The sequence below is a fragment of the Palaemon carinicauda genome, chromosome 6 (assembly GCF_036898095.1).
Source record: "Palaemon carinicauda isolate YSFRI2023 chromosome 6, ASM3689809v2, whole genome shotgun sequence".
Classification (NCBI taxonomy): domain Eukaryota; kingdom Metazoa; phylum Arthropoda; class Malacostraca; order Decapoda; family Palaemonidae; genus Palaemon; species Palaemon carinicauda.
In genome coordinates this window covers 123,792,430-123,804,929 of record NC_090730.1, presented here as the reverse complement: position 1 = coordinate 123,804,929, position 12,500 = coordinate 123,792,430, and the positions used below count along the sequence as shown (strand labels likewise).

Sequence of the window (12,500 nt, the reverse complement as noted above, 5' to 3'; positions counted from 1 at the left end):
TGCTCCAACCACAAAATACTTTTATGAAGCGACAATATAATACACATGAGAAGGATTTTGGTTTTCATATTTTTTTCCATATTTTTATAACCTCTCTAAAAAGCAACAAAAATAAGTACACTGTAGTGAAGTACATGGAAAAGCTAAGACATGATATGAGGTTTGATAAAAAATGGGGAAAAAGGATAGACGAGCAGCACGAAATACTTAAACGTCAATAGAGAAATAAAATTTGATTGTAAAATGAGGAACAAAGAAATATAAAACCGAGTCTGGAGATATGGATAGAAATATAATTAGATTCCCGTAAAAACTTCATTATCACTTTCTACCCTTTTATAATGTTTACATATCAAAATTACAAACACGGGTAAGGTTTAATCCTTATAAAAACAATACTTTTGTGTGAGTAAACTTCCTTAAAAGGCCAAGTTTCAACACGCTAGCGACGTCAAGGGCGAGGCCTCCTTCCTGTTTAGATCAAATAAACGGCCGCTGTTTGTTAAACATAAACTCATTTCATCATTCATTTCTTCGTCTAATTTACACATTACATTTGCAATATTTACCCCAGAATACTTAAGTTACTACTTTTTAGGAAAACAACTCCTTTAACAAGAGAAGCGAAGAGGTCAGAGCAATGAAGAATTGAAAAAAATATATCCTTTTAAAGCATTTATAAAAACGAAAAGACAACGCAAAAAAACAAATTAAGGGAAAGGGGTGTAGAATAAAAAGCATGGGATGAGAGCTAAATAAAAATAAAAATAAAAAAAAAATTTGAAGAAGTGCGACGAAGAGGAAAGGAAACAATACACTAGTATAGTGAAAACCTTTCAGATACAGATCATTAGAACCCTTGACGTTTACCTTTCCGAAGGTGATATTGCAGTCGGTGTTCTCGATGACGTTGAAGGTGTAGTTGCCTTGTTCGAACACGGGCTGGAGGTCGTTGACGTTCGAGACGGCGATAACCACGTTGGTCTCGGCTGGAGGATTGGCGCCGTCGAAGACACGGACTCGCAAAGTGAACTGAGACAGAAAGAACGACACAATAACATTAAGTCTTTAATGAAAAGTTTAATTATTTTTTCATATCATGGCTAATAAGGTTAGAGATCCAGCAGTAATATTTTCTCGATGTTGATGCTCATAATTTTGAAAAAAAAAAAAAAAGAGAGAAAACAGAACGTTCGGAGAATGAAAGCTCCACCAAGGCTGAGTAATCCACCTATTTGAGTTTGGTTCGGTTACAATTCAGGGTTAGTTGACAATGAAAGGAAAATTATTGAATTTATAAAGAGAAGACTTTTTGATAATAGACATATGCTGATAAAATCATATGGTAATAAATGTAAAACCCATTTTTCAGAAAATTGATGTGTAGGCCCACCTTTGTATTTGAAACTTTAGCGTTTATAAGTTACGAGCCTTTGCAGATTAAACTTAAGAAAAGATATGTACATATCAGGAACTTATTGTAAAGTTTAATCATTGTATAATTTATGAATAACTAAAAATAATTCTTGACACAAGACACCATTATTCAAATCTATCTCTCTAATAGAATCTAATCATCGCAATTTAGGGAATTATCATAGACATTCACAAATACATTTATGTGTAGTCCTATAACCTAGCAGACAAGCACAAAAAAAAAAATACAGCCAAAAACAATAACCCTGCCAACAGCAGTAATAATAAATGATGAACCAGAAATTACTATATGCGTAAGCATAGAGGATGAGGTGTGCAATTAATAACGGTCTATAGTCTGGCATTGCCAAAGAATCAATCACTGTTGAAAAGTAATAATTGAACTCTAAATCAAACTTGCATTTATCCTTCAACAAAAGTGAAGTTGTGATTTCTCTTTATTGTGCCCAATGTTAAATTCTGTACAAATATCAATACAGAGATGAGTCATCAAAAATAACGAATGATTTATTCTTAATGAACTAATATGCCAATGCATGTCAGTAATTGATATACAAAAAACTTGTTCATCAATCTGCTGCAGCAGATATTGGCCATACTTCGACGATCAGTCCTTAATTCATTTCATTTCATTTGACTTAAGGGAGATTAGTTTTCACTTACACCTGCTTGATGAAGCGAGCTGTTCGTAACAGTATACATATATTGCTGACTTTAAAAATAGATGATATTGTTGAGCTGAAATGCACATATATATATATATATATATATACATACATATATATATATATATATATACATATATATATATATATATATACATATTTGTGTGTGTCTGTTTAGATATATATATATATATATATATATGTATATAAATATATGTATATATATATATATATATATACATATATACACATATATATGTATATATATATATATGTATATATATACATATATATATATATATATATATATGTAAATATATATTTACATATATACATATATACACACACATATATATAAACATATATATATATATATATATATATATATATATATATATATATATATATATATATATGAGTGTGTGGGTGGGTGTATGTGTATACAGGCTTTATATATAAATATATATGAATAGGAAGTATAAATATGAGTATATATAAACTAAAAAGACTATAAAACTAATCCTACTGCCAAATCTAGGTTGAATCACAATGTACATGAAACATTCAGAACACTGGTTACTTCTTATAAATATTGAAAAATTTCAACAGTGAGTGGAACCCTACACAGTTCACCATTGACCGGATGCCATGGCCATTTCCTTCCAACGCTTCTTCCGCCTTTGAGTGTCAAATCTGGATATAACTTTACACGAACTTTTCGCCTTATATGCTTGCAACTCAACCCTTTCAAAATAACTTTTCCATCTTCTTGCACTATACAAATGTATATCAACAGACTCACCGTTTCGTATCTTATTTCTTTCGCTCAACAATTCCTTTAAAACATTTGAGCTTTAGATTCCCTAGACACTCAACATTTCATAACTATTGCATCGACCTGTATCCTGTGATTACCTTGACATCCTACCTACTCTAGTGATTTATTAATTTACAGTATAGTCATGCATAGTTAAAATGTCCATAATCAGTGTATATATCTTATGAAGTACAGTACAGTTTTTTGCAACATCAATCAGTGTTAAGAATACATAAAATTTTGTATTTCAGGATATTATTATTATTATTATTATTATTATTACTGGCCAAGCTACAACCCTAGTTGGAAAAGCCAGATGCTATAAGCCTAAGGGGTCCAATAGGGGAAAACAGCCCAGCCCAGTGAGGAGATGAAACAAATAAATGATGAGAACAAATTAACAATAAATCATCCTAGAAACAGTAACAACGTGAAAACAGATATGTCATATATGAACTATAAAAACACTCATGTCAGTCTGGTCAACATAAAAACATTTGCTCCAACTTTGAACTTTTGAGGATCTACTGATTCAACTACCCGATCAGGAAGATCATTCCACAACTTGGTAACAGCTGGAATAAAACTTCTAAAATACTGTGTAGTACTAAGCCTCATGGTGGAAAAGGCCTGGCTATTAGAATTAACTGACTGCCTAGTATTACGAACAGGATAGAATTGTCTAGGGAGATCTGAATGTAAAGGATGGTTAGAGTTATGAAAAATCTTATGCAACATGCATAATGAACTAATTGAACAACGGTGCCAAAGATTAATATCTAGACCAGGAAATAAGAAATTGAATAGACCGTAAGTTTCTGTCCAACAAATTAAGATGAGAATCAGCAACTGAAGACCAGCCAGGAGAAAAATACTCAAAACAAGGTAAAATGGAAGAATTAAAACACTTCTTCGGAATAGATTGATCACCGAAAATCTTACAAAACTTTCTCAATAAGCCAATTTTTTGTGCAATTGAAGAAGACACATACCTAATGTGTTTCTCAAAAGTAAATTTGCTGTCGAGAATCACACCTAAAATTTTAAAACTTATACAAATTTAAAGAAACATTATCAATACTGAGATCCGGCTGTTAAGGAGCCACCGTCCTTGACCTACTTACAATCATACTTTGAGTTTTGTTAGGATTTAACTTCATACACCATAATTTGCACCATACACTAATTTTAGCTAAATCTCTATTAAGGGATTCACCAACCCCAGATCTACATTCAGGGCATGGAATTGATGCAAAGAGAGTAGCATCATCTGCATATGCAACAAGCTTGTTTTCTAGGCCAAACCACATGTCATGTGTATATAGTATGAAAAGTAATGGGCCAAGAACACTACCCTGTGGAACACCGGATATCACATTCCTATACTCACTATGATGCCCATCAACAACAACTCTTTGAGATCTATTACTTAGAAAATCAATAATAATACTAAGAAACGACCCACCCACTCCCAACTTATAAAGCTTTAAGCACATTAAATCTGCTGGCTGTATCTCAGTCCCAATTCAGAAATTGTTTTGATTAATGTGAGCCTTTCTAATAATTCATTAATTAGATATTATATTTTTCTTCTAAGATTATAAGTTTCCTAGAAAGATTATGCAGAATACTAATAAAAAACAATTCATACAGAACAGGAAGAGAGAGAGAGAGAGAGAGAGAGAGAGAGAGAGAGAGAGAGAGAGAGAGAGAGAGAGAGACGCAAGTATCCTCACTTTACAAAATAATTATGCGAGACAAAGAAAGTCCCGAATGTAAAGTTTTTATCATAAGTTTAATGTCAAGTTAAATCTGACAATTTTATCTGCAATGTAATGGTAAGTAAAATCTGAGTTTTATTTGTAAGACACAAAACCAGTTTATTATCATAGCTATAGATTTTGCATAAACAATACATTAAATTCATGGTCATAATCACTATGATACTCACATTCCGATCATACACCGGATGGTCGTAGTCCAGCACTTTGTTGACGAGGATCTCGCCCGTCGCTTCATCGACCCGAAACTTCTGTTCGCCGTTGCCTTCAACGATCTCGAATTCGAAAAGGTTCACTAATGGGGCGGGGGGGGGGGGGGGAGGGAAAAAATGGGAGTCATATTTCAATACTGAAGTTTGATAAGTCAGTGTAGATGCGCTACTCATTCATTTCTATCATTATTTTCTGTAGTCAAGAATGTGAAGGTGGCTGCATAGGTAAATGCAAAGTAATTCTTATTTTTATTGTGTTACCAAGTAGTTATGTGCTATGGCTGTCGTATATTGCTACAAAAATTAAATTGAAAATTCTTCATGCATACACACACACACACATATATATATATATATATATATATATATATATATATATATATATATAGAAATGTGTTTATATATATGCATAATTATGTGTTTATGCACACGTACATACACACACACACATATATATATGTATATATATATATATGTGTGTGTGTGTGTGTATGTGTGTGTATGTAGGCAAAGATCCACAAAGAGTAAATGAAACAAGGTATAAATCCTGACATTCTCACCGCTATTCAGACATGTTCTAAAACATCTAGTAAACATCTAGGAGAAGGTGAAACCAATAAAGATTTGTACTTTGTTTCAATTGGGTATTCGGTTTTGAAAATCAGGTGTTCATGCGAGTTGAAAATATCCTCGCGTGTAAATGCGTGTGCTTAGAGGTCTTATAGAAAGTACTTTTAGACTATATAACTATAGTTATTTTGAGATGATTAATAAATGGAGATGACAGAATGTTATAAGAAGCGTTATGATATAGAAAACACGAAGGCACATTATATGTGGTAATCCTGTAAGGCGCATCTATTAACAATGCAGAACTAATCTGATGTCAGATGTTATTTGAAAAGGCTCTTTTTTATGGTACAAAAAGGAAGATGAAATTTGCGTGGATTCTAAGAATGTAGGTTTCATCTAAAAAAACGAACTGAAACTGACTAAAAAAATGAAACCCCTTCCCCACAAGAGCTAAATTATTGTTGAAGGAAAGCCAAAACTTGGTGTTAATCCAAACTGAAACATAAATATCTAAAATAAGTTTGTAGAAATATCGTGAGTTTTAAATTGCCGCCCAATATAAATGTCCCCGCGGTTTGAATAAAACGGCAGACGGGAGGAGTTCTGCAGTGGTGCCATTATATCCTCGTAAGATAGCTATATTGTAGACGTAAAAGCTAAGATTCTGGTTTCTGATCTTAGAAAGCAGGTGAAATGGAAGATGGCTAGAAAATAACGGAAGAGTATCTCTTATACAAGTTATAGTATATAATCCCATAGCTTGAAATTTTAATATATATTACAAATATATTATTTGTTCCCCTCTAAGTCCATTTACAAAGTATATGTGGTGCAAGACTCCATTGTCTTCTTAATTATGGTCACTCTCATTGTTGTTATTATTAAAGCCAGAAATAATATTAATACTAAAACTAGCCTACATTGCAACCAATATTTGCTTCTACACGAAAGGAGCAGTATGTTACAAATAGTCAAGAGAACCTTTCTTTCAGAAACTCGCCTTAGACAAAGAAGTAAGACAGCTAGGAATAACATTTAGCAAACGATAGAAAATAGGATAAATGAGACCGTATCAAAATCCAACGCACAAAACCTTACCGACGTCAGAGTCATTAACGGCCAGCTTGATTCCCGTAGACTTTCCAACTTCTCGGTTCTCCGGCAATGCCACTTCGTAGATGCCGTTCAGGTAATCGAAGACGGGCGGAACGTCGTTCAAGTCTTGCACCGTTATCCAGTAGATCGTCATTCGCTCGTGCGCTGGAGGAGGAAAAATAGAAATATTAAAATTAATCCTGAGAGGGTTAAGTCATCTTGCTTCGCACCAATCACTCAGTTCAGGCATTCTTTATAAATACTTGAGCGCCTCACTTTCATGAGATTGAATTTAAATCAAAGGATTGGCGATACAGTATTTTTTGTGTTCTATGTGTGATTTTTCCGTAATATCCTTGGCTTTAAATGAAGCACTTATGTAAATGGAATTCCAAAACTATATTCGATCGCATGAGCGTAATTGAAATTATAAAGGGAAAATAAACTCAATCCTTTGTAGTACGACAAAGGCAGAGGTACACAATGTTACGTGTAAGGTATTCTTGGATGCTGTGTTATCTGCAGTTTACAAGTACAGATATTATAGCATTCGCATTACACAGGTATAAAGATAACTTATCTTTTTATAAAAAATTGGAGGTGATACAAAATATTACAACTTGTGAGACTGAGTATATATATAAAAAGCCAGTGTATTAGATATTTTTACCATGTTGAACGTCTTCTCTGAAAGCTCAAATAAACCTGCCACTTCCAAAATCCCTTTTTATTAAGAGACGGATTAATGGTTTTATTGTTCGGGAAAATTAATCCCGGATAATACAGAGCGAAAAAATCCCGAGGAAAAAAAATTTAGTGAAACGAGTATCTGAATCTATCTTGACCTTTGATCCGAAATTCCTAACACATTTTATTCTACAAAGACAAAATGAACTCACTTTAATATACTATTTCGTACAACGTGTTAATATGTATCTTATAAGTCAGTCAGTAAATGTAATCTTATGGAAATATATACATGTCATGATAACAGAGCACCGTATATGTAAAAGAGTTGTAAACGTTTATTTTGGCTACTGGATATAGCGACTGACATAAATTTCTAATTTCTAGTCAGCGAATTTCAGCAATTTTCCCCCAACAGGATCAGTGGACTATCTGTGTGTGAAGCGAAGATACTACTTTATTCATAGATAGCCTACTCAGTTGAATAAAATGAATCGGTTTTACTTCCATTGACTTCCATCCGCTTCCTTGACAATAAAAAAATCCTCTATGCATGTACTACACAATATTCTAAATATCTAACTGTAAATTAGCAAAGATGCAGGGTGTATGCACATAATTTCAATATTGTAAAAGCAGTGACCTAAGGTTAATTTAAGTGAATAACTATATAATTGTCTAAAGTTTCCTAATCTTACATATCTGAATGTTTTTAATTGTTTGTTTTGTCTTTCTCACTATACTATACTTTAAAGCTTGTTTTCATACCAGGGACTCCATCTGTCACTTTTATTGGAATTCTGTATTGTTTGAACTCCTCTCTGTCCAAGGGCTCGGTCGTCCATAATTCCCCATTGGACTTGAGAGCAAATTTCTTCCTCACATCTCCGGAAGCCATTGTGTCGAAGGAATAGCGAAGCTGAAAAGAAATTCAAATAAATAAATGACCAATAAATCGTGAATCAAGCAGCACTTTTGGATCCATTAAAGAATTGCTTACGGTGAGTGGGATATAATAGAAGACACGAACTTTGCGGTTTACGATGCGTATTTCTAAAAGGTAGAGTGACTGCAATATATAAACTAAACATCACAAAACATACGATTTTCAGGAGCTAAACCTGCCTAAGGTTAACATGGCTTCCACTACTTCATGTTACCATGAAAACAACAAAAATCCTCTTTTTGACAATACATCTCATTACAAATACATCAGACCTTTCAATAGTATTGTCTCTTCCCATTATACTGTACCAACCGTGTGTCCCACAATTGTACATAATTCCTTTTGTATATATTATGCTTGTATCTTCGCTCTTCCCTCGCACTAAAACGAACATGAAAATTCATGTCTGCTTTTCTCCTCTGTAACATTGTCCATATTTGAACATGAAAATTCTTGTTGCTTTGAGATTTTGTATATAAAGGAGAGTGTTCTTTAATAAACAACTCAGTTGATTGGATCCTGCCTTTGAGTCATAACCTCTCTCTCATCACCGTCACATTGGTGACCCCAGAAGTCAACTCGCTCCCATTGCCTTCCACCCCCACCTCCCTCGCCCCTCCATCGTTGGTACTATGACGAACTCTACTACAGCAGTTGGCGCTGCGGCCGCCCCATTGAAACTTTCACCATTCGCCAGAGGAGACGCATTTGCTTGGTTTCAGCGTGCAGAAGTCCAGTTTCGCATCAATGGCGTGACTCGCTCAACCGCCAAAGCAGATTATGTTCTCACGGCGATAGCCGAGGACACCTTACCGGAAATATCCGACTGGCTTTGTGAATAAGGAGACACGTCAATAGCGCATGACACCTTAAAAACATACCTTCTGCAGCAGTACTCGCCGTCACCAGTCACCCGTGTAGCAAAGCTTTTTCAGCTCTCGCAACAACCGTTGGGGGACCAAAGGGCTTCGCTTGCACTCAGGGAAATGACCAGTATCGCTCGCCTTCAACCTGCTGCAGATGGCTCTCCTCGTAAGGTGAACCTATTTCGTGCCCTTTGGATAGGCCGTTTACCCGGACCTATACGCGCTGCCATACCCGATGTCGATAGTTTACCCATAAAGGACTTGATGACCAAAGCTGACGCCCTTATGGACAGCCACTTCAAGACCTCCATCAACGCCTCCACCCCTGACGAAGAGGATGCCTATTCAACGTCAAATGAAGCTGACATGAATGCCGTAGGACATACACGCCCACACTGGGACGTGCCAAAGCAGAGACAAAGCCGCCCACCACCCATCAATCTCTCGCGCCTCAACAAACAACTTTTACAGCCACTTACTACCTCCCATCCCCCGCAGTTTTGCTACTATCACTTCAGATTCGGGGCAACTGCGAAGAAATATGCTAAGGATTGTCAGTGGCCTAAAAACGTGTAAGTAGGCTATCGCTCGGGGCAGTGGCCTCCCGTGTTTCTAATCTTTTCTTTTTACAGGATGCAGGAACGGGCGTGCGATTTTTGGTAGACACGGGTGCTTGTCGTTCTCTTTTGCCAAGGAAACTCTTCAAGACACGACATAGTCTGTCTACATCTGCCGACATCCGCTTGGTAGCTGCCAACGGATCTGCGATACCCACCTACGGTTACGAAAACCCCACATTATCGTTCGGAAACGGTAAATTCAATTGGAAGTTTCTCATTGCTGACGTCACCATGCCAATCCTCGATGCGGATTTCCTCTCTCATTTCCACCTTCTGGTCGATGTCGCCCACCGACGATTGGTCAACGCAGACTCGTACTTGTCGACACCTCTTCAACCCGCCCCCTCTAATCTCGCTCTCCACATTAGCGCACCCACGGATGCCTACGCCCACCTCCTCACGTTGTACCCGGAAGTTTTCCGTCCAGAACTTCGCCAAAGGCCCACGTTCCTGCCAAGCACGGTATTTATCACCATATCAAGACGACGGGACCCCCAGTCTTCGCAAAATTCAGACGTCTGGCACCGGAACGATTGGCAACCGCCAAACAGACGTTCGCTGAAATGGAGGAATTGGGCCTTTGCCAAAAGGCCTCCAGCCCATGGTCGTCACCCTTACACATCGTTCTGAAGAAAGTCGGCTCCCTTCGTCCGTGCGGGGATTACAGGCGCCTGAACATTCAAACAGAACCGGATCACTACCCCCTCCCAAACATTGGCGACGTGACCTCCTACCTGCACAAAGCAAACGTTTTCTCTACCCTCGACCTCCTGAAGGGGTATTATCAGCTGCCTAGGAACCCAGAAGACATCCCCAAGACCGCCATCACCACTCCGTTTGGTACATACACCTTCAATTACTCCTGTTTTGGCTTTCGTAATGCTGGGGCCACGTTTCAACGTCTCATGGATGGCATCTTAGGGGACCTCCCTTTCTGTGTATGTTATGTGGATGACATACTTGTGTTCTCCTCCTCAAAAGAGGAACACCTCTGTCACCTGCGCATCGTGCTCGACGGCCCACAACAAAACGGCCTTGTAGTCCGGTACGACAAGTGTACCTTTGGCGCCAACGAAGTGTCGTTCTTAGGGCACCGCATCACTCCTGAAGGTGTCCACCCCCTCCCTGAAAAGGTAGCAGCCGTTCAGAACTTCCCCGAGCCCTCAACCGTTTTCTGCCAGCCATTGCCGCCACTCTTGCTCCCCTCTACGCCTCCCTCAAGGGCAAGCCGAAGGACCTGAAGTGGGGTCCCCTTCAAAATGCAGCCTTCTGCAATGCAAAGAAGGCCCTATCAACTGCTGCGGCTCTCACTTTTTCTATCCCACATGCCCCTCTCCTTCTCTCCACCGATGCCAGAGACGTCGCTATTGGTGCAGTACTAGAACAGGTGGTCAACAGCTCGCCCCGCCCATTGGCCTTCTTCAGCAGAAAACTATCCGAGGCAGAATCGGGTTATTCTACCTTCGATCGAGAATTGCTGGCGGTGCACTTGGCTGTCCGTTACTTTCGCCATTTCTTAGAAGGTACACCCTTCGTCATTCGCACAGACCACATGCCTCTGGTGCACGCCTTTACTTGACAGTCTGGTGCCTGGTCCGCCCGCCAACGCCGACATCTCTCCGCCGTGGCTGAATACAATTGCACCCTTCAATACGTCCCTGGGAAAATGAATACCGTTGCCGATGCCCTGTCAAGAAACACGTTGGCTGCCGTTCAACTGGGATTGGATTACAACGGCCTGGCTGAAGCCCAACGACAGGATCCAGAGTATCAAGATTGTAGGACATCCTGCACGTCCCTCCGTTGGGAAGACTTCCCCCTCGACGACTCCAACACCACCCTCCTCTGTGACGTCAGAACTGGCAGACCACGACCTTGGATTCCTGCTCCCATGCGCCGACAGGTGTTTGATTTCATTCACGGCCTTTCACATCCCTCGTGCCATTCTACTGCACAGCTGCTGAAGGCAAAGTTCATTTGGCACGGCATTTCTAAGGATGCTAAGGATTGAGTCCGCGCCTGTATTTCTTGCCAAACTTCCAAAGTACATCGACACATGGATTCAGGAGTGGGCACCTTTCCTCAACCTTACCGTCATTTCGCACACATTCACGTCAACGTTGTAGTCCCCCTACCCACATCATCGACCGCTCCACTCGTTGGCCTGAAGCCATTCCCATGGAAACTGCAACGTCCGCCTCATGTACATCTGCCTTACTCTCTGTATGGATTGCAAGATTTGGTATCCCTGAACATATTACTTCTGACAGGGGAACCACTTTCCCCTCTCAATTGTGGACATCATTAGCGAATCTCCCGGGCATCACCCTACATCAGACAACGACCTACAACCCCGCTGCCAATGGAATGGTTGAACATTTTCATCGCACCCTCAAAGCAGCTTTGATGTCCCGCTGCAAGGATTCAAACTGGTTTACTCAGCTTCCCTGGGTCCTCCTGGGACTAAGGACCACTCCTAAAGATGCCCTCGACGTCTCGGCAGCTGAAATGGTGTATGGCGACCCGTTGGGCGTCCCTGCTGAATTTTTTCCTTCTACAACCTCCTCCGACGATCTCCAGCGCATACATCATATCGTGGGAAAATTTACTCCATGCCGCCAAACTCACAAGCCCCCAGCAAAGCATCATATACCAACAGACTTGCACTCTGCAACGCACGTCTTCCTACGCAACGACACTACCAAGCCACCACTAACGCCCCCTTACACGGGCCCTTTCCTTGTGATCTGACGCAGTCCGAAAGCATTCCTCCTAAACATTCGGGGCAAAGAAGACTGGGT

At 39.1% G+C, this 12,500-nt stretch overlaps 1 protein-coding gene across 1 annotated transcript in view; it reads right to left on the bottom strand.

Moving 5' to 3' along the window:
* Nucleotides 1-12,500, bottom strand: part of LOC137642642 (DE-cadherin-like) — a 148,963-nt gene that overhangs the window by 76,175 nt on the left and 60,288 nt on the right. The window contains exons 11-14 of the mRNA XM_068375394.1: nucleotides 8,036-8,186; nucleotides 6,584-6,745; nucleotides 4,871-4,995; nucleotides 871-1,032 (exon numbers count right to left, since the gene is read on the bottom strand). Coding sequence (XP_068231495.1) covers nucleotides 871-1,032; nucleotides 4,871-4,995; nucleotides 6,584-6,745; nucleotides 8,036-8,186 — 600 coding nt within the window. The remainder of the gene's footprint in view (nucleotides 1-870; nucleotides 1,033-4,870; nucleotides 4,996-6,583; nucleotides 6,746-8,035; nucleotides 8,187-12,500) is intronic.